General features: G+C 48.1%; 1 protein-coding gene across 7 annotated transcripts in view; it reads right to left on the bottom strand.

The window, feature by feature from the left end:
* Positions 1-23,341, bottom strand: part of ralgapa1 (Ral GTPase activating protein catalytic subunit alpha 1) — a 54,046-nt gene that overhangs the window by 25,910 nt on the left and 4,795 nt on the right. For 4 of the 7 annotated variants that reach the window (XR_008833123.1, XM_056425634.1, XM_056425636.1 and 1 more), the window contains exons 5-39: positions 23,170-23,213; positions 22,903-23,080; positions 22,624-22,739; positions 21,988-22,126; positions 21,652-21,860; positions 21,206-21,529; positions 20,282-20,455; positions 20,081-20,152; positions 19,801-19,949; positions 19,547-19,670; positions 18,695-18,841; positions 18,404-18,494; positions 17,900-18,064; positions 16,540-16,689; positions 13,753-15,567; positions 11,103-11,227; positions 10,766-11,000; positions 10,369-10,554; positions 9,783-9,947; positions 9,502-9,695; positions 9,311-9,409; positions 8,893-9,048; positions 8,630-8,758; positions 8,333-8,458; positions 7,670-7,728; positions 6,958-7,066; positions 5,751-5,861; positions 5,320-5,388; positions 5,037-5,174; positions 3,949-4,132; positions 2,821-2,939; positions 2,550-2,669; positions 1,109-1,715; positions 880-995; positions 303-427 (exon numbers count right to left, since the gene is read on the bottom strand). Coding sequence is in view for 6 of the 7 variants with exons in the window: in XM_056425634.1 (XP_056281609.1) it covers positions 303-427; positions 880-995; positions 1,109-1,715; positions 2,550-2,669; positions 2,821-2,939; positions 3,949-4,132; positions 5,037-5,174; positions 5,320-5,388; positions 5,751-5,861; positions 6,958-7,066; positions 7,670-7,728; positions 8,333-8,458; positions 8,630-8,758; positions 8,893-9,048; positions 9,311-9,409; positions 9,502-9,695; positions 9,783-9,947; positions 10,369-10,554; positions 10,766-11,000; positions 11,103-11,227; positions 13,753-15,567; positions 16,540-16,689; positions 17,900-18,064; positions 18,404-18,494; positions 18,695-18,841; positions 19,547-19,670; positions 19,801-19,949; positions 20,081-20,152; positions 20,282-20,455; positions 21,206-21,529; positions 21,652-21,860; positions 21,988-22,126; positions 22,624-22,739; positions 22,903-23,080; positions 23,170-23,213 (7,069 nt within the window). In the remaining variant the exon portion in view is untranslated. The remainder of the gene's footprint in view (positions 1-302; positions 428-879; positions 996-1,108; positions 1,716-2,549; positions 2,670-2,820; positions 2,940-3,948; positions 4,133-5,036; positions 5,175-5,319; positions 5,389-5,750; positions 5,862-6,957; positions 7,067-7,669; positions 7,729-8,332; positions 8,459-8,629; positions 8,759-8,892; positions 9,049-9,310; positions 9,410-9,501; positions 9,696-9,782; positions 9,948-10,368; positions 10,555-10,765; positions 11,001-11,102; positions 11,228-13,752; positions 15,568-16,539; positions 16,690-17,899; positions 18,065-18,403; positions 18,495-18,694; positions 18,842-19,546; positions 19,671-19,800; positions 19,950-20,080; positions 20,153-20,281; positions 20,456-21,205; positions 21,530-21,651; positions 21,861-21,987; positions 22,127-22,623; positions 22,740-22,902; positions 23,081-23,169; positions 23,214-23,341) is intronic. The other 3 variants (XM_056425637.1, XM_056425638.1, XM_056425639.1) reach the window with 3 other exon arrangements.

Genomic DNA, 23,341 nt, shown 5'->3' with positions numbered 1-23,341 from the left:
TGAATCGGGTCATATTGACCCGAAGGCAACACAAGGGTTAAATTAAGATGAGGAATAAATATTTCAACTTGTTTTATTATCCAGTTTCCCACAAACTAAATTAAACTAAATGTGTTGAACGCTTCTGTTCAGGAGCATTTTACAGCACAATGACACTTTAGAGGCGTCACGGACACAAATGTAAGAGAAATATGCACAGAGACCAAACGGTTTGCATTATGCACATGTATATTGTTGCGTTGCTATTAGTGTTTAACATAAAAGCTCACTTTGGTGTGTATCAGTTCTGTATCCGGTCTCACCTCTTCTCCCAGGAGTTGAGCCCCAGTATGTTGATCAGCAGTCGGCAGTAGTAGAAGGCCGACTGCGGCGTCTCAGTCTCGGGTTCGGTTTGCTGCACTGCCCTCATGTTCAGCTCCTCGCCTCTCTGCAACAATAAATTAGGGAAAGATATCAGGGAAACTAAACGATGTGTGAGACCCATGACGGAGAAAATGAAGAGGCAAGATATTTTGTGTGATCCCACGACTATTAAATACATTTAGTTTTTGCCAATATGAACAAATCAAATCAAATTAAGATCCAAGTAGTTAAACCAACATCACTCATTTGTTTCTTGGTAAGATTTTTAAATATTACAATATTGAACTGATACCTTTGTCTTGATAATAGCTTTGGATTTATTGCAAAGCAGTGTTTGTCAAACTATACTGTGGCTACAGTTGCACTTCCCAGAAGAGACGAGTCTAAGAAGCATTGATCATCGGAGAAGCTCAAGACAAGCATCACCTCTATTTGAGGATCTACCTCATGCTGTGAGCTACGGAATCAGAGATTCACAAAACTAATTGTATTTGTGTGAATGTGTACAGGACGTACGTGGAAGACGAACTCTCTTTCGGCCGCGCTCTGCTTCAGGATGGCATTAATCACATCGTTCTCCTGCTTTTCGGAAACGCACGACGGAGGAGGGGCCGGGATGTTGAGCGGCATGCCTGAGGGGACCAATCGGGAGACACACTTAGCTGCGGTGTGGTCAGAACTCCTGTCTCGTTCCCTTTACAGCTTCAGAGCGTGTAACGGGACCGTGATTTATAAGGTTCAATACCTGCTCTCTGCAGACACTCGGGACTCGAGTACCCCAGGTACTGCAGCACTTCATCCAGTGAGTCGTCTCCCTCCCTCAGTGAATCCCACGCCGGCACCGCCTCCCGACACACGCGCTTAGCCAATGGCGGAGCCAGAAGCTGCTCCAAGTCCGACTCTTCTTGATCCCTCTCCTCCCCCAGCTCCTCCCCTTCTCCTCCGACCTCACGTCGCTCTCCTGTGCTCTCCTCCGTGGCCGTCCTCTCCTCCTCTCCTTCCTCGCCCTGCGACTCTTGCCTTTCGCCCTCCGTCCCTCTCCCCACGACCTCTGCCTCGCTCTCCTCCTGCCCCTCCCCTTCGGCGTCTCCCCTCTTTACCCCCCCCATCATCCTTTTCAGCATATCTGCTGGCGAGTTGTGCGAGTGGAGGCCTGCGCCGTGAGGCGACTGTGCGTGAGACGCAAACGAGTTTGTCGGACTGCTCGGGGAACACGGCGGAGGACCGTAGAGGACGGCGGAGTCCCACGAGTGTTTTCCGGCGACGTCCCGGATGATGATGCGAACGCAGGCGGGAGCGGAGGACAGACCGGCCGTCATCCCGCCTCCTGGTACACCGGACTCTGATCGGATCTGGGAAGTAGAGGACAGGGGACAGTGGTTAAACACTCAATGTACCAAATATTATTCTGATGCCGAGCAGCACATAAAAAAATTAAAAAACTCCCTTATATTCACCCACTTTGCTTCCTCTTTAGCGACACCTTCGTTCTACTTGGAGAACTTTTAGAAGGAAACCTTTTTGTTAAACGTAGACGTAGTTGCTACGTCAGATCGAAAGGAGAACCCGATGGAGAAATAAAACATTGGTCTCACCCGTCGCTCGCTCCGGTTCGTTTGTGTCTCACTCAAGGAGAAGTCTCGCGTATGCCGATTAGCACATAAAAAAACAAACGTGTTGCCGGAGGATAAAGGGTGGAAACTTAAGTGAGAGTGTGAGACAGAGTTTGTGTCGGAGAAAGGGAAAGTTTAGTTTGGTGTGACTTTCGATGTCGTGGCTGAATGTTTGGCGGATTCCGACAATGTGGACGAGACTTCTCCTTGAGTGAGACGTGGTTTGACACAATGACAAACAGAAAGCAAAAAAAAAAAGGGGGGGGGGTTCTTTCCATAATGTTGTCAGACAACTCTGATGACAGATGGCAAAAAGAAGCACCTTGACTATGGTCCAAAGTTTCCCTTTCAGATATATATGGGTCCATAAAACAATAAACATAAATACAACAACAATATATAAAATACAAGACAAGATAAACAAGGAACTAGATCCTTTCAGGTTATTCGTTATAACCTGGGCAAACACAAATGTCTGTTCTGTTTCAGTGTTTGGAGTAAAGAAAACAACAACAACAAAACAAACAAAGCGTGAAATTGTGTGGAAGCTCATTTTCTTGTAGCGGAGGTTACCTGATATACAGAGAGCAGCGTGGAGCCGTTCAGGACCAGAAACTGGAGGTTGGGTGACTGGAAGAGCTCCGGTCCGAGATCCGCGCTTTCACAGAAGGGGTTATCCTGGTTTTCACACACCTAGAAACACACGGGCCAAACAAGATGCAAAGATGGACATAAAAGTAGTGAAAGATATGTTGTATTCCCCTTTAAGAAAATCAAGAGACCATCACCAAATACAGTGCAGCGCATACGGTCATTGTTACCACCAAACACCCAGTGAGAGTACCTGGCTGGACAGCGTAGCCGGCCCTCCAGACATCGGGTAGTGTCCCAGATGGTTGACCAGGTGTGTGATAACGGTTCTGGCTGCGATGGAAACCAGGCCGTGCTGAATTCGGCTGCGGACTGCAGAGAGAGACAGAACACACATGTTGCTCACACGGCGATCGTGAAGAAGAACACATTCAGGTAGATCAGGGGGTAGAGACATTGAACGTATGATTTTTTCGTTCAGTGGTCTTGATATTTAGGTTCCAAGTTGCAATGAAACTTCAGCGGAAGCCAGCGAAAGGTCCAAACACACACGTTCTGCCCCACGCTGAGCAGGAGCCAAGGCCATCACACACTGTGCTGCCAGCAGAGCCTGGCTAATCAACATCACACACACACACACACACACACACACACACACACACACACACACACACACACACACACACACACACACACACACACACACACACACACACACACACACACACACACACACACACACACACACACACACACACACACACACACACACACACACACACACACACACACACACACACCAAGAGCTCCTTATTGACGGGGCTGTGTGTAGAGTACAGATATGTACTGACTAGACTCCCGAAACCTCAGAAGAGCTCAGAAGAATGGAGGGGAATAAAAAGAAAAATCTAATGATAAGAGAATAAATATATATATATTTATATATATCTATATATAAGGAGGTGAAGCAGTGAAGACAAGAAGATCCAAATAAAGAGGAGTAAGAAGAGAAAAGAAGAGCATGGTCTGTCGCAGTGCTCCAGTCATTAGAGGAGACACTGTCCTGGTGGTCCACAGCAGGGGACGATACACACTCTCACACGGATGCAGTCAGCTGCACTTACATACACACACTGACAGACACACACCACACGATTCCCATCCTCCAGTGATTGGCAGTGGTTTGGTGGACGGCCCTGGGTCACTTTAAAATGCATAAAAGAATTACGGACCAGATATGGATATGTACCTCATATGCATGCGACACGTTTCTGCCCACGCGCATAGCAAAATGACATCTGGCTCAGACTCATCTCTCACAGATTCTCCAAAGAGACCCAGTTGTCCCAGAGGGAGAGGTGTGTGTGTTGGGGTAGATTACCTTCAGTGACCGGCTGCAGTTTGCTGGAGCGCTCCGAGTCCGGGCTGTGCAGCGGCTCCGGCTCTCGGAGGCTCTCCAACGGCAGGAATGGGTCGTAGTCGGGGCTCAGCAGGTCCGACAGCTGCAGCGGGTAATACTTGGGACTGTTGAAAGACTGCGCTCCGTACACGCATCCATGTAACACCTGGGCACATTAAAAATGAAAGAAAAGGGGCATTTCAGACAGAATTCCACTGCGCCTCCTAGTTCAGCTGAACTGGACTGATGCTCGTACTTCATATGGGTAAAACATATAGATATATTTTTTATTTGATTCAAATTGTGTTTTGGGGAAGGTTTAGTTAAATAAATGTTTTGAAGTGGGGTTGTATGAGGCAAGTCTTCATAGCTGGTGTACAGTGGATGGAGTAACAGCACAGGAGCAAAGCAAGGCAGAATCCTTTGACAGGAGTTGCTGGTCTACTCGTCTTGGGACGGTTAGTTATTTTGTGTTATTCGTTGACTTTAGTGAATCCAAACTAACCCCTTAAAACACTAAAGTCATAATACTTTACAATCATGTTACATGCATACAACGTAGACACAGCTACACAGATACAGGGAGCATTACAGGGTTAAGTGTCTTGCTCAAGGACACATCCACTAGGGCGGGGATTTAACTGCCAACCTCCTGATTGAAAGACAGACCTGCTGACCACTGACCACTGACCCACAGTTGCCCTGTCATACAATAAACACAAACAAACTAACCGACCAAGGCGGCGGTAGCAGCAACGTTTGTGTGCTGAGAGGTAAAAGGAGAGTTTTGTGCCAATGAAGAGAGCCTTGATGGGTATAACTTGAGCTTCAGTTCCCGTAAATAAAGCGGGGGAAATATTCTAAATATAGTGTACACGTCAATCGATATAGATGTGTTACAGATTTAATGTCGAGCACTGACTATCAAAAAGTACCTCACTCAACTTCACTTAAAATAAGCCAAACCATTCCTTTAAGTGAATGCTGACCAGCCACTGCTGAGTAATACCGTACTCGTGTCAACACAAGTGACTGTGTGTGTGTGTGTGTGTGTGTGTGTGTTAGAACACCATATAAATACAGCTGAGCAGAGTCTTGGTGGGCTGATCTTTCTCCGGAGGGCTTCGTGTTTGAACGGGTTGAAGGAGAGTCTTTGGAGGCAGCGCCATCACCCAGTCCAGCAGGCACAGCAGGAGGGACACCACCAGCTGCGACACACACATACACACACACATAGATTGGGAAAAAGAACACAGACACACACACATAAAGTTAATTTCGTGAGTAATTGTGTGAGTGTTCCAGATAATGTGAGCGCAAACGTGCGTGTGCGTGTGTGTGTGTATATGTTACCCTCTTATCCAATTCATGAGGAGAAGACTCGGTATTAGGCAGCAAGTGTGTGATAGTGGCAATCAAGATCTAGGAAGAATAAAAATCAGACCAAATTGTTGTCTATGTTAAGACCTTTACTACTCCTACTAATTTCCCCTTGGGGATTAATAAAGTAAATATCTATCTATCTATCTATCTACAGCAACTAACACTGTTACTATTTGAAAAAAATATATATATAAACTAGATATTCAAATTAAATGGCAGCCAGTTCGAAGAAAATTGATTTAACAGTTGCAAGAAAAGACAGAAAAACACAGTAAAGCATTGTGAGACCTCCAAATTAATATTTTTCAAAATGATTTGGTGTATATAAATAAATGCCACAGCTTATGATATAAATATGATATAGACATAATATTACATAATAAACGAAATCGGTGCCTCACCTCTACAATCTTCTTGGGAGTGTCGGGAGGGAACTTCTGAAGAGGATCCACCTGACTGATCAGCAGGTGAAGGACGTCCGACGCCACCAGCGCTACATTCTTATTGGAGTACTAGTACACAATGAAGTGCGTGTGTCATTTCATAGGTTCTGTGAGTCCACTGATTAACAGCCAACATTGTGTTATGATTATAACAAAGCATCAACAGTTGCAGTTAATCAAACAGATATCTTAGTGTTGGATAGATCCATCTTTTTCCATCTTAAATGAGGAAATGTTACTCGCTAGGGAAAAGATTATACCTGTGAGTTCTTGCACATGATCTACAATCATTTCAGTAAACCTCTAAATGTATGTCGGTTGTGCTGTGATGAGGATGAAATGCGTTCAGATGGGAGGAGGGGCGGGTTTGAGATGAGAATAAGTGGCTCTGCATGGAAATATGATCAGCTTTCTGTGTGTGTGTGTGTGTGTGTGAGAATATCTCAGGGGCCAATGTCGGAGGATACTGGCTGCTGGTATGAAGGCAAGAGATGCAAGTGGACAAGATGTGTATGTATGTATGTGTGTGTGTGTGTGTGTGTGTGTCACAGCTTGCAGCATTCCCCCTGGATTAGTCTCCTATCTGAAGGAGAACCAAACATATTGACTGTCCAGGGTTTGCTCCCAGGAGTAAGTGTGTGTCTGTGTGTGTGTGTGTGTTGCTGTAATGTGTTAGCAGGCCATTGGCTGCCGATACACAAGCTAGGGAATCCAAGGTGGTAAAGTATGTGTGTGTGTGTGTGTGTGTGTGTGTGTGTGTCCATCTAGAGCTGCTTGGCTATAGATGAGACAGTGAATGTTGGACAGTCATGTTTTCGGCTCCACAGGCCTCCCGGCCTCGTGAAAGAGACAATACCAACTGAGGCAATTTATCCAACAATATTTTTCCATCACACCAAACAAACGCAGCTCTCATTGTGTGACCTCAAACTCCGTATAAATATGCTAAAAAAACATTGTGGATTACATTTTAAATTAAAACATTTTTAAACAGTTGCTGCAACAATTCCCAGATGGAAACCTACTACTCTAAACCTACTATAGGTAATCAAGTATTTCCCTTATGGGATCAATGCGTTCTTGCCAGGCCTCATATAATAGCCAGACCGAAGAGACGGAGATGGGGACGTTGCGTAGATCCGTTCAATCAGAGGGTGTCACTGACCTTCAGAGTGACACACACGACGTTGAGCGCGTCTTTAATCTGTGGATGTTGAGTCCCATGAGCCAGCTCCTCGCACATCCAGATGCCCAGACTGCACAGAGCCACGCACCTGACGGACCAGAGTCAGTGTGAGCAGCTGTGACGCTCGAGCAGACACACATGCCGCCGTGATCCACGCTTCACACGCGGATTTATTAACTCACCGACGAACGAGGAAAAACAAAACCCCGTTGGCAAGCGGTGAACGCAAACAGGTGCACCCAGATGTTCTGCTGTCGCGATAACGTAACTTACTAATCGCTAATCGCTTACACAACTTCATATGGGAACACGGGTGTTGATGTAAATTCAGGTGACGATTTGAAATGCGATGCATTCAGACTATCTTCTGTATTGATTTATTTGAATCAACTACTTTTCTTATTTATCATATATTATGTTATATCTGCTGATTCAACACAGGTTACGTTTGTGTGTCGTAACCTGTGTTGATGGCGTGACAATTAATTCACTTAAATGGAATTTATAATATAATGTATTTAATTCTGTTTGTTTTCTAAACATTCTGCACCCTCAAAACATTCCCCACACGTCTGTGTTCCCCGAGAGGTCGACAGAGAAGAAAATGGTAAAGTTGCGACACTTGGGTTTGTAAATTCACGGCATTTTTTTAAATTTATTTTTAAAAATCTCAGCAAGTGGGAAAGCTTACCTGGCAGGAGCAGAGGGTTCCTCCCTGGCAGAGGTCAGGATGGTTTTGATAATATGCTCCTAAAAACCAAGACAAACACAGTTACTACGCCTGACACAACACATCAGTTCTCCACATTCTTGTTCAGGTCCCGCACACAACCTGAACCGCCTCTTTACCGCGCCACACACACCTGCACACACACACACACACTCCCACACGCACACGCTCAGTCCCTCCGGTCACCATTAATGACCGCTTAGTGATTCAAAACAAGTTTCTGTCTTGTAAGCAGCCAGCGAGCAGCCCCGAGGTGCTGCCACGCATGGCATTAACGCTTTACAAGGCGGCAGCAACAACAACAATAACAACAACGACATTACTCCCATTTTAGCTCCGGACTGTTCCAGGAATGGCTAATGAGACATTAACCTATTAGAGAGTATACCGACATGCTTGGAGTAGCCGACAGCTTTCTCTACACCAGGAGCCATAACAGGAACAGTTAAGTCATGACCATGTCATCATCTGTCTCCCTGAATACTAAGAAATATGTTTGCTCCTCTCTTCTCCCTGTTCTACTGTGGTTTACTATTACGGAAGAATACTGATATTGCCCAAGCACAGAGGCGTGACGACTTGGATCCGCCCCTTGAAACCCAAACCATGATAGCATCCATCTACCTTGACGTCGGGGAACTTGGTGAGCACCACGTCGGCGGTGGTGGGATGGAGGGCTGGAAGCTCCTCATACAGGTTGGGAAAACACACCAGAGACCCCAGCAGGATCTGGGCCTCCACTCTTGGCGCCTACGCCAGGAGGAGGACAAAGGAAGAGAGACGGGATGAGGACATGTGGAAATTCAAATGAGATTTAGAGATTAGTTTTTTTACTACACTGTGTATGCACCAGCTCGGGCCCTTCAGGTGTGTCACCGTGATCGCAACACAACACTTTCTCACGAGAGCGCTGCTGCTTACGTTGAGTGATGAGCAGGCGGTGACTCGAGAAGCCGCCATGATGAAGTCCAGGATCAACATGGTGGCTCCGGGGAGACCGATACTGAAGAACCTGGGACTGCAGTGCTTTATGATGGTGTTCACGATGTCCTGCAGAAACAACACACACACACACGGCATGAGCACATTTGCAAAAAGGACCACGTTTCGTCCTTTAATCTGGAGTAAATTTTTTTTTTTATGTCTTAACGTTAAAATATGTTTGTGGCCTACAACAAGCCCACCTGGTCTTGGTGCAGCAGCCCTTGGTGCATGATGTTGTAGAAGTGTGTGAGGAAGTCGGAGTTGGGGGAGACGTCTTGCCGTCTCTTCATGATCCTGCAGATGAGCTTGTAGGCGTGAAGCTTCCCCTGCTTGTAACGCTCCGTCAGCATGGTGGCCTGCAGGAAAACACACACATGCGTGCACACACATACACACAAGAGCATTTGTACACATGAGAGCAGGTGGAGGTGTTAGCTGGCATGTTAGTGGAGGCATCCCCGTCTCTCTGATATTCTTCGTTTTTTGCAAATAAATGCATTTTGATTTCAGTTTATTAATCGATCAACGCACGTCAATTCCTAAATAGCGACAGATAGTTCTTATTCTCGTGTGTAGCTAGATCTCCAATGTCATGAAAACCAACTCAGTCATGCCTACCTTAAAGAGCCAGGGGGTGAGGATTCTCAGAGGTGGGATCAGGACGGGGGGCGAGGGAGACGACTGGTTGTCCAGAGAAATGCCCAAATTATCTCTTATCTGGAGAAAAAAAGAAAGGAGTCGTTTTTACACTAAACCCCGACAGTTATAGTCTGTGGATGTAATGATTGGGCGTGTCGGCACATACACACCTTGGCCAGGTTTTGCCAAAGTTCGCACAGATAGTCGAAGACCTGTGCGTGGATCTCCGGGTCTTTGATGCCATTGACGTCCCCAAGGATGCCAAGCATCCTCCGCCACATTACCGTGGCAACGTCAGCGTGCCATCCGGTCAGAGAGCCCCCCGCCATGACGCTGCAGTCCTCGCTGGGGAACTCGCTGGTTTCTGGAATCAACCAATGAGCCAACCCGTTACTCTTGCTTCGTACCACACAGAAGTGAGTGCATGTTTGGGAGTGTGCTCAAGTGTTACCCAGGTCATCTGGAGTCTGCAGGACGGAGTTGTGGAGCTTCTGGTCCAGCTGTAGGTGTGTGTGTGAGTGTGGATGGTCAGCATGCTCTGCGGTCAGTGTGGCGGGGGAGGGCGTCTGGGAGCGAGAGCCCCCGAGGGAATGCATGGGAGACGCACTCTCTGAACCTGGCCGTGAGACATGCACAACACGTTTTCACCCAGTGGTCCAGGAGCCCAAATTATTCGGCCAAAATTTAACGCTGGTGTTGAACTAACATTATGTCGTTTTGGCACAAACCAGGAAAAATATTTCAAAAACCTAACCAGCCAATTCAAATTGAAATGTAATAATACGGGACGCGGTGGCGATGATCCAACATTAAAAAGAGAGACGGCTCCAGTGGATTATATGTATAGGCTGTGTACAGAAGATAATTTAAATGTGTTTAGACGTGACCAATTATGGACCAATTAATATTCAGATTATATGGCTCTGCAGAAAACTGACATGATTATGATGCAACTACCTACAGTGTGTTGTGTGATGTGTCATATTCGGGCTTTTTGGATATTTAGATCTACGTTAGCGAGAGATCTTCGTGCATACCGGTGATGGTGACGGTGTGGCTGAGGCTGCTGGTCTCTGAGTCGATGTGAAGCGTCGTTAAACTGGCTACTTCGTGTTCGTCACAGGCCACGCCCCCTCCCAGGCTGTCCTGGTCCAGTGAGCTGCCTCGGCCTCCGCCCCCGGATCCAGCACCTCTTTCACTAGCTTCTGAATTGAAAGTAAAGTCTAAAAAAAGAAAGAAAGTCCTGACCATTACACATGTTTTTACGGTGAGAGGTTATCACAGCTATTCATATCGCACAACAGCAACTTGTCGGGGCCGTTTCTTTGCACTCTTACGATATAAAACACGAATGTTTAACTAGAACGATAGTGATCTTTGTGTCAAACTAAATGCGTCACAAGCCGTGGAGGAGTGCCTCAGTTTGTGTCTCACTCTCAAACTTGCACGTGGAGTACTGGAAGGCATTGAAGGAGTCCGACTGGCTGTCCGAGCTGATGATGTCCGAACCGCTGGCGCTCGCAGGTGACGTCCATTCGGAGGGAACCCCCGGATCATCGATAGGCCGGCGGTCATCTGAGGGCCGCGATCCAGGACTCTGACTCATCTCCAGGAGCTCCGGCAGGTCCCTGGGAACCTCCAGACTGCCAGGGCTGCTGCCACGACGGCCCTGTGTGTAGAGAAGTGGACTTATTCTGCAATTCTCTCCCTCCCCCCCTCACGCACAATCGTCAGCCGTGAAATCAGCGTTCACGTGTGTTGTCGCGCTCACCGCCGTCCCTTTGTCCCTCAGCCTCTCCTGAATGAACTCATCCATGAGGTCAGAGAAGTTTGGGTTGGTGCTTCCTACGTCACTGGAGACCGGACGGGCCTTCAGCACCGCCTCTTCTTTGTTGGCTAGAGGGCAGATAGGTGATGATAGTCAGAGACGGAGAGTACCCTCATTTAGACACACACACACACACACACACACACATAGAAAAAGAGGATGACGATTCACAGTTGGAAACGCAGGCAGGCGAGATGAACAAACGCACAATGACAGACAGTGGCAGATCCGCACTGATATATTATATAATCGAGTCTGCCTTGCGGACTACAAGTCCATATGTGTACAAACCCCTTTAGTAAGGGATGTGATGACATCATTGATCTGGCCCGTCTCACTTTCTAACAGTCAGAGAAACTCCCGTTAACACGATTAGCAGCTGTCAGAGTATCGGTGCTCAGGCTCATGCGACACAAGTGTTCAGAAATCTATGATAAAACGATATCTACGCAACAAACTGGAGCTTCTCTGGCTTTGCGAGGGCCGCGTGTGTGTGTGTGTGTGTGAGAGAGTACTGTCGGCCCTGAAGTTAGCGAAAGACTGATTGTTAAACAAAAGCCACGACACAGCAGGCAAACCCACTTGAGAAGCAATGCAGGAGTTAATTCACACCATGCACAGAGAGCGAGAGAGAGAGAGAGACTACCGCCCCGTTAGGTCCAAACAGGCAGCATATCGAGGCCTACGATCAGTGCACGGTCGGCGTGAGTTTGCAGAACTTGTGGCTGATCAGGTTCTTCTCAAGCCAACTAATATAACAACATTACTGTAAACTCCTGGTTACAATTCCTATATTATTAAGATACCTCCTCAAGCCTGGATCGTTAATAACCACGGAAAAAGCTTCATCGACAAATTCACAGTTCATTTGCCATGACGTCACCAAGAACGGGGAAAAAGACGGTAGCCTGTACTGGCCTGTACAATGTCATTCCCAATCCGTCTCTCCGCTCTATTATAGTATCAATAAAAAGCCAAATAAGTTAATAAATACTCCTATGTGTACAATGTATTTCCACCACAGCATGAACAGGTTCAAATAAAAACAGTAGAGATGCCGAGCTCACACGTGAGCTGACGTTAGTTGCATTTCCCCCCCAACGTGTCCTTGTGTAATGGTCCAACGGTCCCAGTGCATTGAATGTGTGCATGTCTCACCGCCCATCAGGAGGTGAGACATGCACATTTTCTGTTGTACTACGATCTGTGAGGTTGTGCAGTTAGGCTTACGCTTGTGATAGAGGACTCCACCTGTGTTTGCAGCACAAAGCCTGACCGTCGGCAATCCATCGAGTATCAGCAGTTCAACACACAGCTGGCCCGACAACCAGACAGCCACGACACACAGACAGTTTGAGTCTGATTGGGGTCGTCCGAGTTCACCGGAACTCTAAACTGGTCGGAGTGGAGCTGCCGTCAGTGTTGTTGATCCACGGAGGGATGTTACGTTTCACATGAGCCGCCGTGACAGGACGACGGCTGTAAAACGGTACGTGCTAAATTCCACACATCTGGGCACCGAAGAGGACAAACCCAACCAGCACACGTGAACGGCTGGCAGGCAACACACCGGAAATAAAATAAGACGGAAAGCGGGGAAATGTGGCCGCGCATCAGCAATTCCATCACTAACAAAAAGATAGAAACCATCTGATCCCACAAGATGAACTCATTTAAACCCAGTCTGATCCGAATGTGCCGAGCTCGTGTTTGATAACATCGTTACACACCTTTTACATACCCATTCAAATCCTATGTGTACCTATCAGGGTGGCTTTGCTCACCTGAGGGCTTGTGCTGCATTCTGGTGGCCGGAGAAGGAACTGCAGAAACGTGTTTGCACTACTGTACGCTAGTAATGGTCGACTTGATTGATTTACCTTTATAAACTAAACTTCTATATCTACCTCCGAGACCCGCTGGGTTCGGCCTGCTAGCAGCTCCAGAGTTCAGGTTAAAGTCTATGGGTGGTCCAGCGTTTGCTGTACTGGCACCTCAGCTCTCGAACCACTGGACTTTTACAAATATATTATATTAGATATTTATAGAAATAAAATAATGATAATAATAATCATTATTATTATTGTATTTTCAACAGGGAGTTGTATTTTTTCTGTGGACTGTGCCTCTGATCCAGTGCAGCTGAAGAAGGGCCGAAGTCCGGGAAGGAGGCGAGGAGGCGCAAGAAGACCGCATGCAATATCGAGGAGAGGGAGGAGGAGGTGGGGAAGAGGAGATGAGGTTAAGGTCCCAAAGCCCGAAGAAGGAAGAGGACAGGAGGAGGTAGGGGGCTTCCGAGGTGGGAAGGTATGAGGCAGGTATGGGGGGGGCCTGACAGGAGGCAGGCTGGAGGAGGGGCTACGTTCAAGAGGAAACACATCAACAGGGAGTTTGAATTTCAGTCCAGCAGCAAGATGATGAGTGTCAGCCCAAAAAAAAGTAACAAAAAAAAAAAATGTCATTCCATCATAACAAACGAGTTAAAAACAGCCAAAAAGGAAAAGAGAGTTGTTGATGTTTGTGTGTTGATGAGCATTTCTTCCCAGAGTTTCGGACTTTGCGAGCGCTTCGTTTCGGTCGTTGCCATCCTCACCTGGCGTTGTCGTCTTTCGCCCAAAGTAGCCCAGGACATGGGAGTAGAGGTCTCTGAGCGACGCGTCGCCCACGGCGGCACGGCCCTGTCGCTGTGGCGACGAACCCTGGGATGACCCCTGACCTCGGGGCTGCGGCTTCGAAGACAGAGCGTGAACGACAGTCTTGTAGACACCGCCGAGGAGAGCCCCCTGGTGGTGTCGCGAGGCGGTGCTGCCGGGCTCCTGGGACCGGGAGCGGGAGGCTCGCGATCGCAATGCGGAGCGTCCCAGGCGGCCACGCACGCCCGACGACGCCCCGGAGGAACTCGAGCTGCCCGACGACGCCTCCGGGTGAGCCTCTGAGCCCAGGTTGGGTCCCACACAGGACCCGGGTTGCTGCTTGTCCTTGTCCCCTCCGGTCCCGGCGCTGCTTTCCGGGCCTCCGGCGGCCGCTGCGCTTCCTGCCCCGGCGTTATCCGAAACAGTCCCTATTTTCTCATGCAGACCTTCTCTCTGGCTGATCCCCGCGGCAGAGCCAGACTTACCTGCTGCTCCAGCCCCCGGCCTCTCGCCGGCCGGGTGGCTGTGCGTGTGGAAGTGACTGAGGCGGCGGAGTCTGGCTTTCCAGTGGGCCTCCTTACTCTCAAGGGGGTTGTGGAACTGCACGGACTCGGTCGAGGGCCGGAAGCTGACATGAACGCCCCCGGAGTGGTGCCTCTTGGCGCTACTCCGGGACGCCTTGGCTTTCATTGGGTCGCAGGTTTGGGCAGTTGGATTTGGTTCAGTGCCACATTCTACCGCGTGAGTCTCTGGTCTGATGAAAATGGACCTCTCGCTTGCCGCGGCCTCTTTGCCACCCTGCGTCTCCTCTCCCGTTTCCCTCCACGCATCGCATTTCCCTTCCCATCCTTCCGCCTTTCCCGCATGTCCTCCTCCCCTTTTCTCCCCAGCGTGTCTCTCTGAGCTAGCACTCCCCCTAGCATTGGGCGACGGCCACTGGCACTGCAGCTCCAGGCACTCGTAGATGCTGCGCTGCTCGGCCTCATTCTCCTCTGTGGAATCCACACTGCTGTGTCTCACGGATTCACTTACCTGCCTGCCCTCCCTCACCACCTGTCTTGCCTCTCCTACCTGGCCCGGGTATTCCATCTGTGTTCTCGCAATCCCAGTTTGCACGGGTACGGGTCCAGCGTGGTTTTCTGCCACGCGACCGGGACCATCTCTCTCTCCTGCCTCCTCCTTCCTCTCACCTCCCTTGTTGGTGAGGTAGTCCCTGATGGAGGAGAATAAGTCGTCCTCCTCTGCTCCAGCCCCAGTCTCGCCCTCATCGACATCAACTTCCTTTTCAGATGAAACGGCGAAGGCGGAATCCCAGTCGCTCACCCAATCCGAACTAGAGGCCCGGCTCCGAGAGCCAATCTGGTGCCAGAACGGGTCGTGAACACTACCATCATCTTGTCCCTCTGAAGGCGAGGAAACGCCACCATTGGAGAAGGTTAAAGGGGTGGGAGAGGGGGAGGTGAGGGGGTGTGGCTGAGCTGTGTGGCTGTCGACTGCGTGTGAGGGGGGGGTTGTGGAGTGGTGGTGGGCGGGATTCGGGGTCGACGCGGGACCCCCCTTCGGGTCTTCACCTTTGACCCGCTCGGCGATGAAGGGCTCCATGATGTTGGAGGCGCTGCTGCTCCTTGCGAGGGAGGAAGGGGCGTGGCCCTCTAGGTCACAAGCCCCTCCCTGGAAGACCTCAGAGCAGGATGTGGGAGGGGCCTCGTCGCTCTGTGAGCAGTGGCGCATCCGAGAGGTGCGGGACGTCAGTGTGATGGGCGGGTCCTCGAGGTCTGGTTATTGGGGAGGGAGACGAAGGAAGGGGCGTGAGGTTAGTGAAGGTATACACAGGAGTAGATACATATACAGACTTACACACACTTCTAAATGAAGGAAGTAGTAGAAGGCAGTTTTCACTTTGATAAGATGTCAAATTATCATTAAACAACAACTTTTAGTGAGCTGTAATCATCAGAAAATACAAACAGGAAGCAAACGCAAAAGTAAACGACGAGTAAAGAAAAAATACTAGAAAGATAAAGTTAAATCATCACCATTGCCTACAGAAAAGAAGGGGAGGAGTCAAATAAAATGCTATCCCAAGAACACAGAGCATCGAATGAAACATCACACGGCAGCGATGACGGGGCGGTCCAGAAGGACATCGAAACAACAAGTGCTCATCACAGGCAGAGCATAGGGCAGTCAGAGAAGGACAGAGGGCAGTTCAGAACAAGATGCAGGTCAGCGGGCAGAGAAACAAGCAGGCAGACAACTGGGAGGTCACGTTTCATGCAGACGTGTCGACAGAAACTCAGCAGCCGACTCCAGCTACCTGTCAAAAACATTTCTAATTGACAGCTTTTGTCACTTGTCATTCTCTCGCCACGCAAAATCCAAAGCGTCACCAAAAGAAACAATAACCATGATCAGTTGTGGGACTCTGCAGAGATCAGCACTGAGACCACATGCAACATTTCAAGCGGTGCCGCACAGCTTCGAGAGAATGACGCATCTCTGACGTCGAAGCATTTCACAGACGCCACGCTGGTCGTTCCAGTTCCAGGTGAGAAAAGGGAAGACGAGTATGATTCCTAAATGGATCGCATGCAAACTGTTGCTTCAGAAAAGACAAACATCCAGAGAAAAGAAAAGAGAAGATGAAGACGGGAGTGCAGGCAAACAGTTTCAGTTCCTGACGGGCGGAGAGACAAGTCAAGTTTTCCAGGGGGCGAGCATGACCGGGAGGTGCAAAGAGTGTGTACCTGCCAGCTGGTCGGCAAGGGGGGGTAGTAAAGGGTGGTGGTGGTGGTGTAGGAGGACAGGAAGAGGCGGTGCCAGAGCGGGAGCACTCTTAGCACTGCGAATAAAGGCTGAGGACAGCAGAGAGTCCCCCGTAGAGCAGCTACGCAGGGCTGAAGAGTTGGGAAGAGCAGACAGGACAGAAGAAGGTGGACGAAGAGTGTGAGACAGAACGAGGAAGGAAATAGAAATATGAAGGGATCACGAGGTTGGAAAAGATGGTATCGGTGAAGGGAGCGGAGGAAAAGTGGAGGGAATGAAAGCAATTTTTTAAAATAGAGACAAGAGAAGATCGAGATTGGGAAGGATTCGTCATGGCGTGGAGACGAAGCAGAGAGACGGCAGGACGGGAGAGAAAAGAGGAAGGTTAAAAAGGGCGGAGGCAGAGGGAGGGACAAAAGGCGGAGGAGCAGTGAGACGGTTAGCAGGTCTCGAGACAGTGAGAGGCCCGGCGGCAGCTCAAACCAGCTTGACGCAGTCCATGAACTTAAAAAATATATATATATATTTCTAGGTCCTACGGAAACCCTGCAATCAACATAGGTTTTATGAAGTTGCGTCTTAGAGTCTATTCGATGAAACATTTTTTTTTTTTACTCGACTAAACTACTGTGATTCATTTAAAAAAAGCAAACATCTGGAGACAGGATAAATGTGGATAGAAATAAGCGTTTAGTCGTGTGCATTGTAGTTTAAAAGATTCTGGTTGTCTCGTGAATTTTAGACAGGAAAAAGGCTCGTGCATGCGTTGCCTTCATCTTGCTCTGAGCTTTAACCCTTGTGCTGCCTTAGGGTCATTTTGACCCGAATCAATATTACACCCTCCCCCCGCCTATGGGTCATTTTGACCCGATTCAATGTTTCACCCTCCTGTTACCTTTATATTTACTAACATATTTTACCCTTTGGGTTCAATTTGACGCCAGCAATTAAAACCTCCAGAAAATTATTAGAATTAATATTGTTTTCCAAGTTTAAGTGTGAGGCACTTTATGTTTGTTTGTTGACTACCGAAAGAACACCGACATTAAACATTGAATGGGGTCAAATTAATCCTAAGGCGGGGGGAGGGTGTAATATTGATTCGGGTCAAAATGACCCTAAGGCAACACAAGGGTTAAACTGTGTTACAGATGTTTATTTCCCACCGGTGGCCACAGCAGAAAGTTGGACTTCCTGCTGGCCAGACAGACAGGCAGGAGGGGAAAAGAGGCGGAAGAAGTCAAGCCAAATAAAAGGGACTAAGAGGATGAAACGCCTCGTCTTTAGTACGCTGAGGAAAGAAAGAGCTCGCACGCGTCGTGGAAGAGGAGTGGTACTGACCTACGGTCTTCTGGCGGACAATGCTCCTGGCCTTTTCGATGCCCGGGGAGCCAGTGGTGGTGGCGCTCCGCTGCCTCATGGCTGCCGCCTGGCCCGGTTGGTCTCTGCTCCAGCCTTTGGAGAAGGACCGGTCCACAATCTGCCTCTGGCCCTCCGAGCCGATACCTGGCGTGGGGGGGACGTCGTTCCTCAATGTCACAGTACTTATGTTCCCGTCCATCAGAAACTTCTCTTTATGGGTAAAGGAAAGGTATATTCTCTTTCATATTATGTGATTGGGTGTATATTAAATATCCCAGTTTTTCTTGGGCTCTTTTTTGTTTTGCCTTTAAATTTTTTTATTTATTCGTAAGTGTAGATTTTTATACTGTCCAACTCACTTGATGTGGGAACATGAAGTCAAAAACCACCGTCTGTATTTCAGATCATGATTCATACAGGTTTTTACATTAAAAAAAAAACATTTTCTAAAGAGTCTCTTTAGACATAAAGGAAAAGACAAACCTTTTCCTTTATGCTTCTTCTGTTTTTGTTCACTGAGTTTGTCCAGAGGCAAATCATTCAGATCCACACTGTACAGGTTCCTGGCCAACACCTGAGACACAACAATACCGACACACCAACATGTTTACGTTAATGTTCCTCCAGGAGAATGGTCAAGAGAACTGGTCAACTAGGACGGTTCAGAGACGATTTATGTGAAAACATGAAATGAACTTGACTAATTCACTTCCATACAAAGTCTGACCATAAAATCCCATTACAAAAAATTATACAAATAATAACTTCCAGTACCTTGGTGAGGGTCTCCATGGTGAGTGACCACTCGGTGACCAGCTCATCCCAGCAGGTGAGAGAGGAGAGGACGGCGAGGAGGTCGTCCCACAGTTCCCTGCTGATGTAGACGTTTAAGTTCCCTTTAATCCAGGCAACGATCAGCGTCTGTGCAGACGGAGGGGAAGGAGAGGACACACGGCCGAGTCAGAAGCTCCCCACTCACACACACACACACACACACACCGATAATGGTGAACTTCATCAAGTCATAAATGGCAGAAATCACAAGCGTAATAGCGAGTATGCTCGATATAGAAAGAGAAAAGATGAAGGCCGCCGGATGCTTGAGAACCAGAGACCAACATCGTATTAAAATCAACAACTTCTTCATCAGACGACGACATCTGCATGGATGATGATGATGATGATGATGATGATGATATTCCTTTATTCGTCCCACAGTGGGGACATTTCAAAAATCACCGCAGCGGTGCACATCAGAGCATCAATGAAATTAAATATAAAACACAAAACTAAAAAACTAAATACTAATACACAGGGGGAAATAAAGTAAAGTGCTGAGTAAAGTAAAGTGCTGAGTTTGCCAGGATCTCCAGCGATCCACTGCAGTGTGTTGTGCAGCCTACTCCTATTTATTTATGTATTGTTTTATGCACCACAGAATCAACGCTTCTACCACACAGAATGTTTGGTCCACTGGCGGAAAAGAAAAGAGTTTTTCCTGATCCAATGTGAGGTCAAAGGTCAGGGATGTCGTATGTGTACAGATTGTAAAGCCCTCTGAGGCAAATTTGTAATTTGTGATAATGGGCTATGCAAAATAAACTGAATTGAATTGAACTATTGTACCTGGAAGATCGGTCCAGCCAGCCTGCCTGACAGCGTGTTGTTCTTCTTGCAGTGCGGCATGATGGACGGAGGTCTTTTCATCACTGACTCCGTCACCCTCAGCAGAACCAATAAGACCTGCTCCCTGTTAAATAAATACGTTTTTTTCAAGCAGCCTTTATCGACACGATTCTCCTGAAACGTATCGGGGTGCCACGCGTCCCGGTCCACAGTAACACACGCCATGCATCTTGTATCTGTTGTGTTTTTTGTACCATGTTTTCTGGTCCATGGTCTCGTGCATGACGAGGCTGCGGTAGATGTTCAGGACTCGCTTGCACATGTCGACGTGCTCCTCCAACAGGATCTTGATGTCGTTGGCTGGCTCCAACAGGAACACGTTGGAGGAGTGGGTGATGAATAACTGACGGGGGCGGAGACAACAAGTTATCGGGATGTGAAAAATGATTCCACAAATGACTTCTTCCACGAGATGAAGTAAGAAGAGTAAACTGACAACTGCAGCACTGAGGCGGACAGACTGAGGCACAGTACCTGGAGAGTCGTCTGAACCCCGGCATGAACGCTGTACTCCAGCAGTTCACCTTCAACTGCATTATTCATTCCCTGAAGAAGAAAACCAAAACACACACAATTAAAGTGAGAAACCATAAGCAGGTCAAACATCGTCTGTCTGGGCGACCTCCATCTTAAAAGGCGACAGGATTACACGACTGACTTCAGATCTTTCCTCACCTCATCCTCCTTGTCCCCGAGCTGCGAGCCTGAATCCAGGCTGCCGGTCGTGGGATAGGGGCCCTCCTCCGGCTCCTTCATGAACATCGGCCTCTCCTCCATGGCGATCCACTCCTGGTAAACACGCACCACTTTACGCATCGCCGCAGCCTCGCACATGGGAAGGAGAAATGCCTATGGAGAGATACAAAAACTATTTAAGGATAGCCGTTAAAGATCAAGTGACCACTACATGGACATATTACAGAAAATCGAATATATAAAAAAAATACCACCGAGCTCCATTACATTATAACCTCACATTAAAATGGTTTGGATTCTTTGAAGTGTGGTTGTATGAGGTAGTTTTTTTAAGTCAATGTCAGTACGCTATACTTAGTATTTTCACTGCTTTACCTTGACATAAGACAAACCTGTCCAATGGGTCACTGAAGCAGTTATCAATGTTACGCTACATTAGTCTGTTTATCTTACTCTATTGTACATTTTAATATTTTAAATGCTGTCTTATACTAATGCACTGTTTATTATCGCGCACCAATTAGCACGTCAAATTCCTTGTACGATGTGCCAACATACTTATAGCAGTAAACCTTTTGTCACGAGGCCCAATGATCTTAGACGTTAACGTGTTGGAGCAGGAAACACAGAGAGCTGTTTTTGTCATAGATCAAAGCAGCAGCTTCAGACAGGATCGTCTCACGGCAAAGATCCCCTAAATATAGCGTACATTTAAACTGACATTGATGTTTTTGCTTTGGTACTCTCGTCTGTTTCTTTAAACTGGGGGTGTGCCGACCGCCATCCACTGTAGATAATGCGCTCATAAATAACCCACCTACCCCGGCCAAAAAAATTAAACAAATTCCTTTAAAGCCAGTTACATTACGCCCCCACCCATCGAAAAGGGTATTGCTCCTTTACCTGTCTGAAGATCTCCGTGATGAAGTTGACGTTGGTTCTGGAGCTGGTCAGCACTCTCCTCACCACCTCCATGTCCGTGAGCTGCTCTTCATCCATGGAGCAGAGGGAGGAGGAGCTGGGCTCCCGCTCCGTCAGCGTGGACGTGTTGGAGTGGCTTTGCTCGGGCTCCATCCCGGCCCCGAGGCCCCCAGACAGCCCCAGGCTGCCTCCGCCCGACCCGGACGAGCAGCCGCTGGCTTCGAGGAGCCCGTCGGAGCGAATCCCGCCGCCGCCGCTGTCATCGGAGCTGCCCCCGGAGCGAGCCGCCAATCCGGCTGCCGCTCGCTGGAGGTGGGGAATAAAAAACGGTAATGCAATGGAGGTGAGAATATAGATATAAATATGCCAGGGGACTTTTCCCGGTGACGTGAACCACTTTTCCGTGAGCAACATAGGCCCGCGCTGACCTGTATGTTCTTAGGGACGATCTCGCCCTCTGTTCCTGGGATGTGTGTTTGCGTGTTGGGCCGTGGCTCCAGCCAGAAGGAAACCAGCCAGCGGATGAAGATGACTCGGGCCTGGAGGAAGCTCTCCTTGGTGCAGTACACGGTTTCACCGCCGTCCTGCTCCCTGCGGACCACGCTGTAGTAGGGCTTGGGACGCATCGGGGGCACGTCTGCAGGGGAGAGGGGAAGCTCTTTATCTGTGTGGTCATGATGATGCAATAATGATGATCAATGCGATCCAACCGGCTACAGGATTTACAGTCGCCGGTAGCTCTTTGGGATCCAAGCGCTACTGACCCAGTATCGGGCTGTAGAGGCTGGTCTCCGTGGCGAAGTTGGGAAACATGTGAGGAAGGTAAAACTTCCTGAAGTGAGCAAAGAGGAAGCTGAAGCCACGTTCGTGGTTCTCCTTACAGCGCCACTCGAGAGCCTTGGCCTGGTGGATGGACACACACACACAAACACACACTTGTGTGAGAAAGAGAGCATTGGGCAGTCTTGTGTTCCTCAGAGACACACACACACACACACACGGTCAAGCCGAGAAGAGCACCATTGTTTTAAGGAAGAATGTTATCAGTGTGTGTATAACCGCACGTATATGTCTATGTAAGTGTGTGTGTGTGTGATATCAGCAAGAAGAGGAAATACAAGAACATGGTCTGTTTGTGTCAATAAGGGTTGACATTTGCATTCCAGTTTGTGATACCAGTAAGTGATGAGACAAATACATACATCTACCGTCAAGTTCTTCAAGATATACAGTATGTACCATATATATATATATATATATATTATGGTACATACTGTATATCTTATACCGTCATTAAACGTATCATACCTGGTTTCTCCGATATGCTTGTTGACACATTAGTTGCATTAGTGAGGCATCACAACATTTCCAAACGTGTTAGTAAGGAACAATGAGAATACCTGGTTTACCATGTATTTCAGCAGCGCTTCTAAAAAGTAAGCGGTGAGGTCTTCTTGGTTCTTGTCACCTGACTGGGGAGGAACCAATGGAGTGATCTCCTCTGGGGTAACCTGAGCTGTAGAGCGGGAGGGGGCATTTAGTGTTTATATTACAATGAATGCTACGAAATATGTTGTCATATTTCGACCCGATGCACCTAGTAATGATAGCTGAATGTTGAGCCCACTTGTTAGTCCAACCCCACTGTGTGTGTGAGTGTGTGTGATTCCTCTACTAACTCTCTGTTAAAGTCAGCGCAGGGTTGATCAGAGTGTCCAGGGTGCGCGGGGTCCCGTGGCAAAGCGGAGCCGGGAAGCCAGGGATCAAACAGGCGAACATGCAGAGCTGCTCGCGCTCTGCGTTGATCTGCAACGCCTGCATCCACAGCAGGAACAGACGCACGCCCTCCCGACGGATCTACGATGGAAAAGAGGTGTAAAGAATCCAAAATGGTACTTTCGATTGATTCTTTTCTTCTTCTTCCTGAGACACAATCAGAGCGGTACCTTCAGAGAATTGCCCGTGTGCAGCAGCTTTTTGAGGATCAGCCCTGAAAGAGAAACACATGTCAAACTAAAAGTGCTCCGTGGAGGTCACGCTTTGGGTCAGGGAGCTCCAGGAACATTAAAAGCAGATTTGACGTATTTTATGTTGCTACTTATTTAAATGTGTTTTCCC

This window comes from Pseudoliparis swirei, chromosome 11, assembly GCF_029220125.1.
Source record: "Pseudoliparis swirei isolate HS2019 ecotype Mariana Trench chromosome 11, NWPU_hadal_v1, whole genome shotgun sequence".
NCBI lineage: Eukaryota > Metazoa > Chordata > Actinopteri > Perciformes > Liparidae > Pseudoliparis > Pseudoliparis swirei.
Note: the sequence above shows the minus strand (reverse complement) of the source record. Positions and strands in the feature narration are given on the sequence as shown.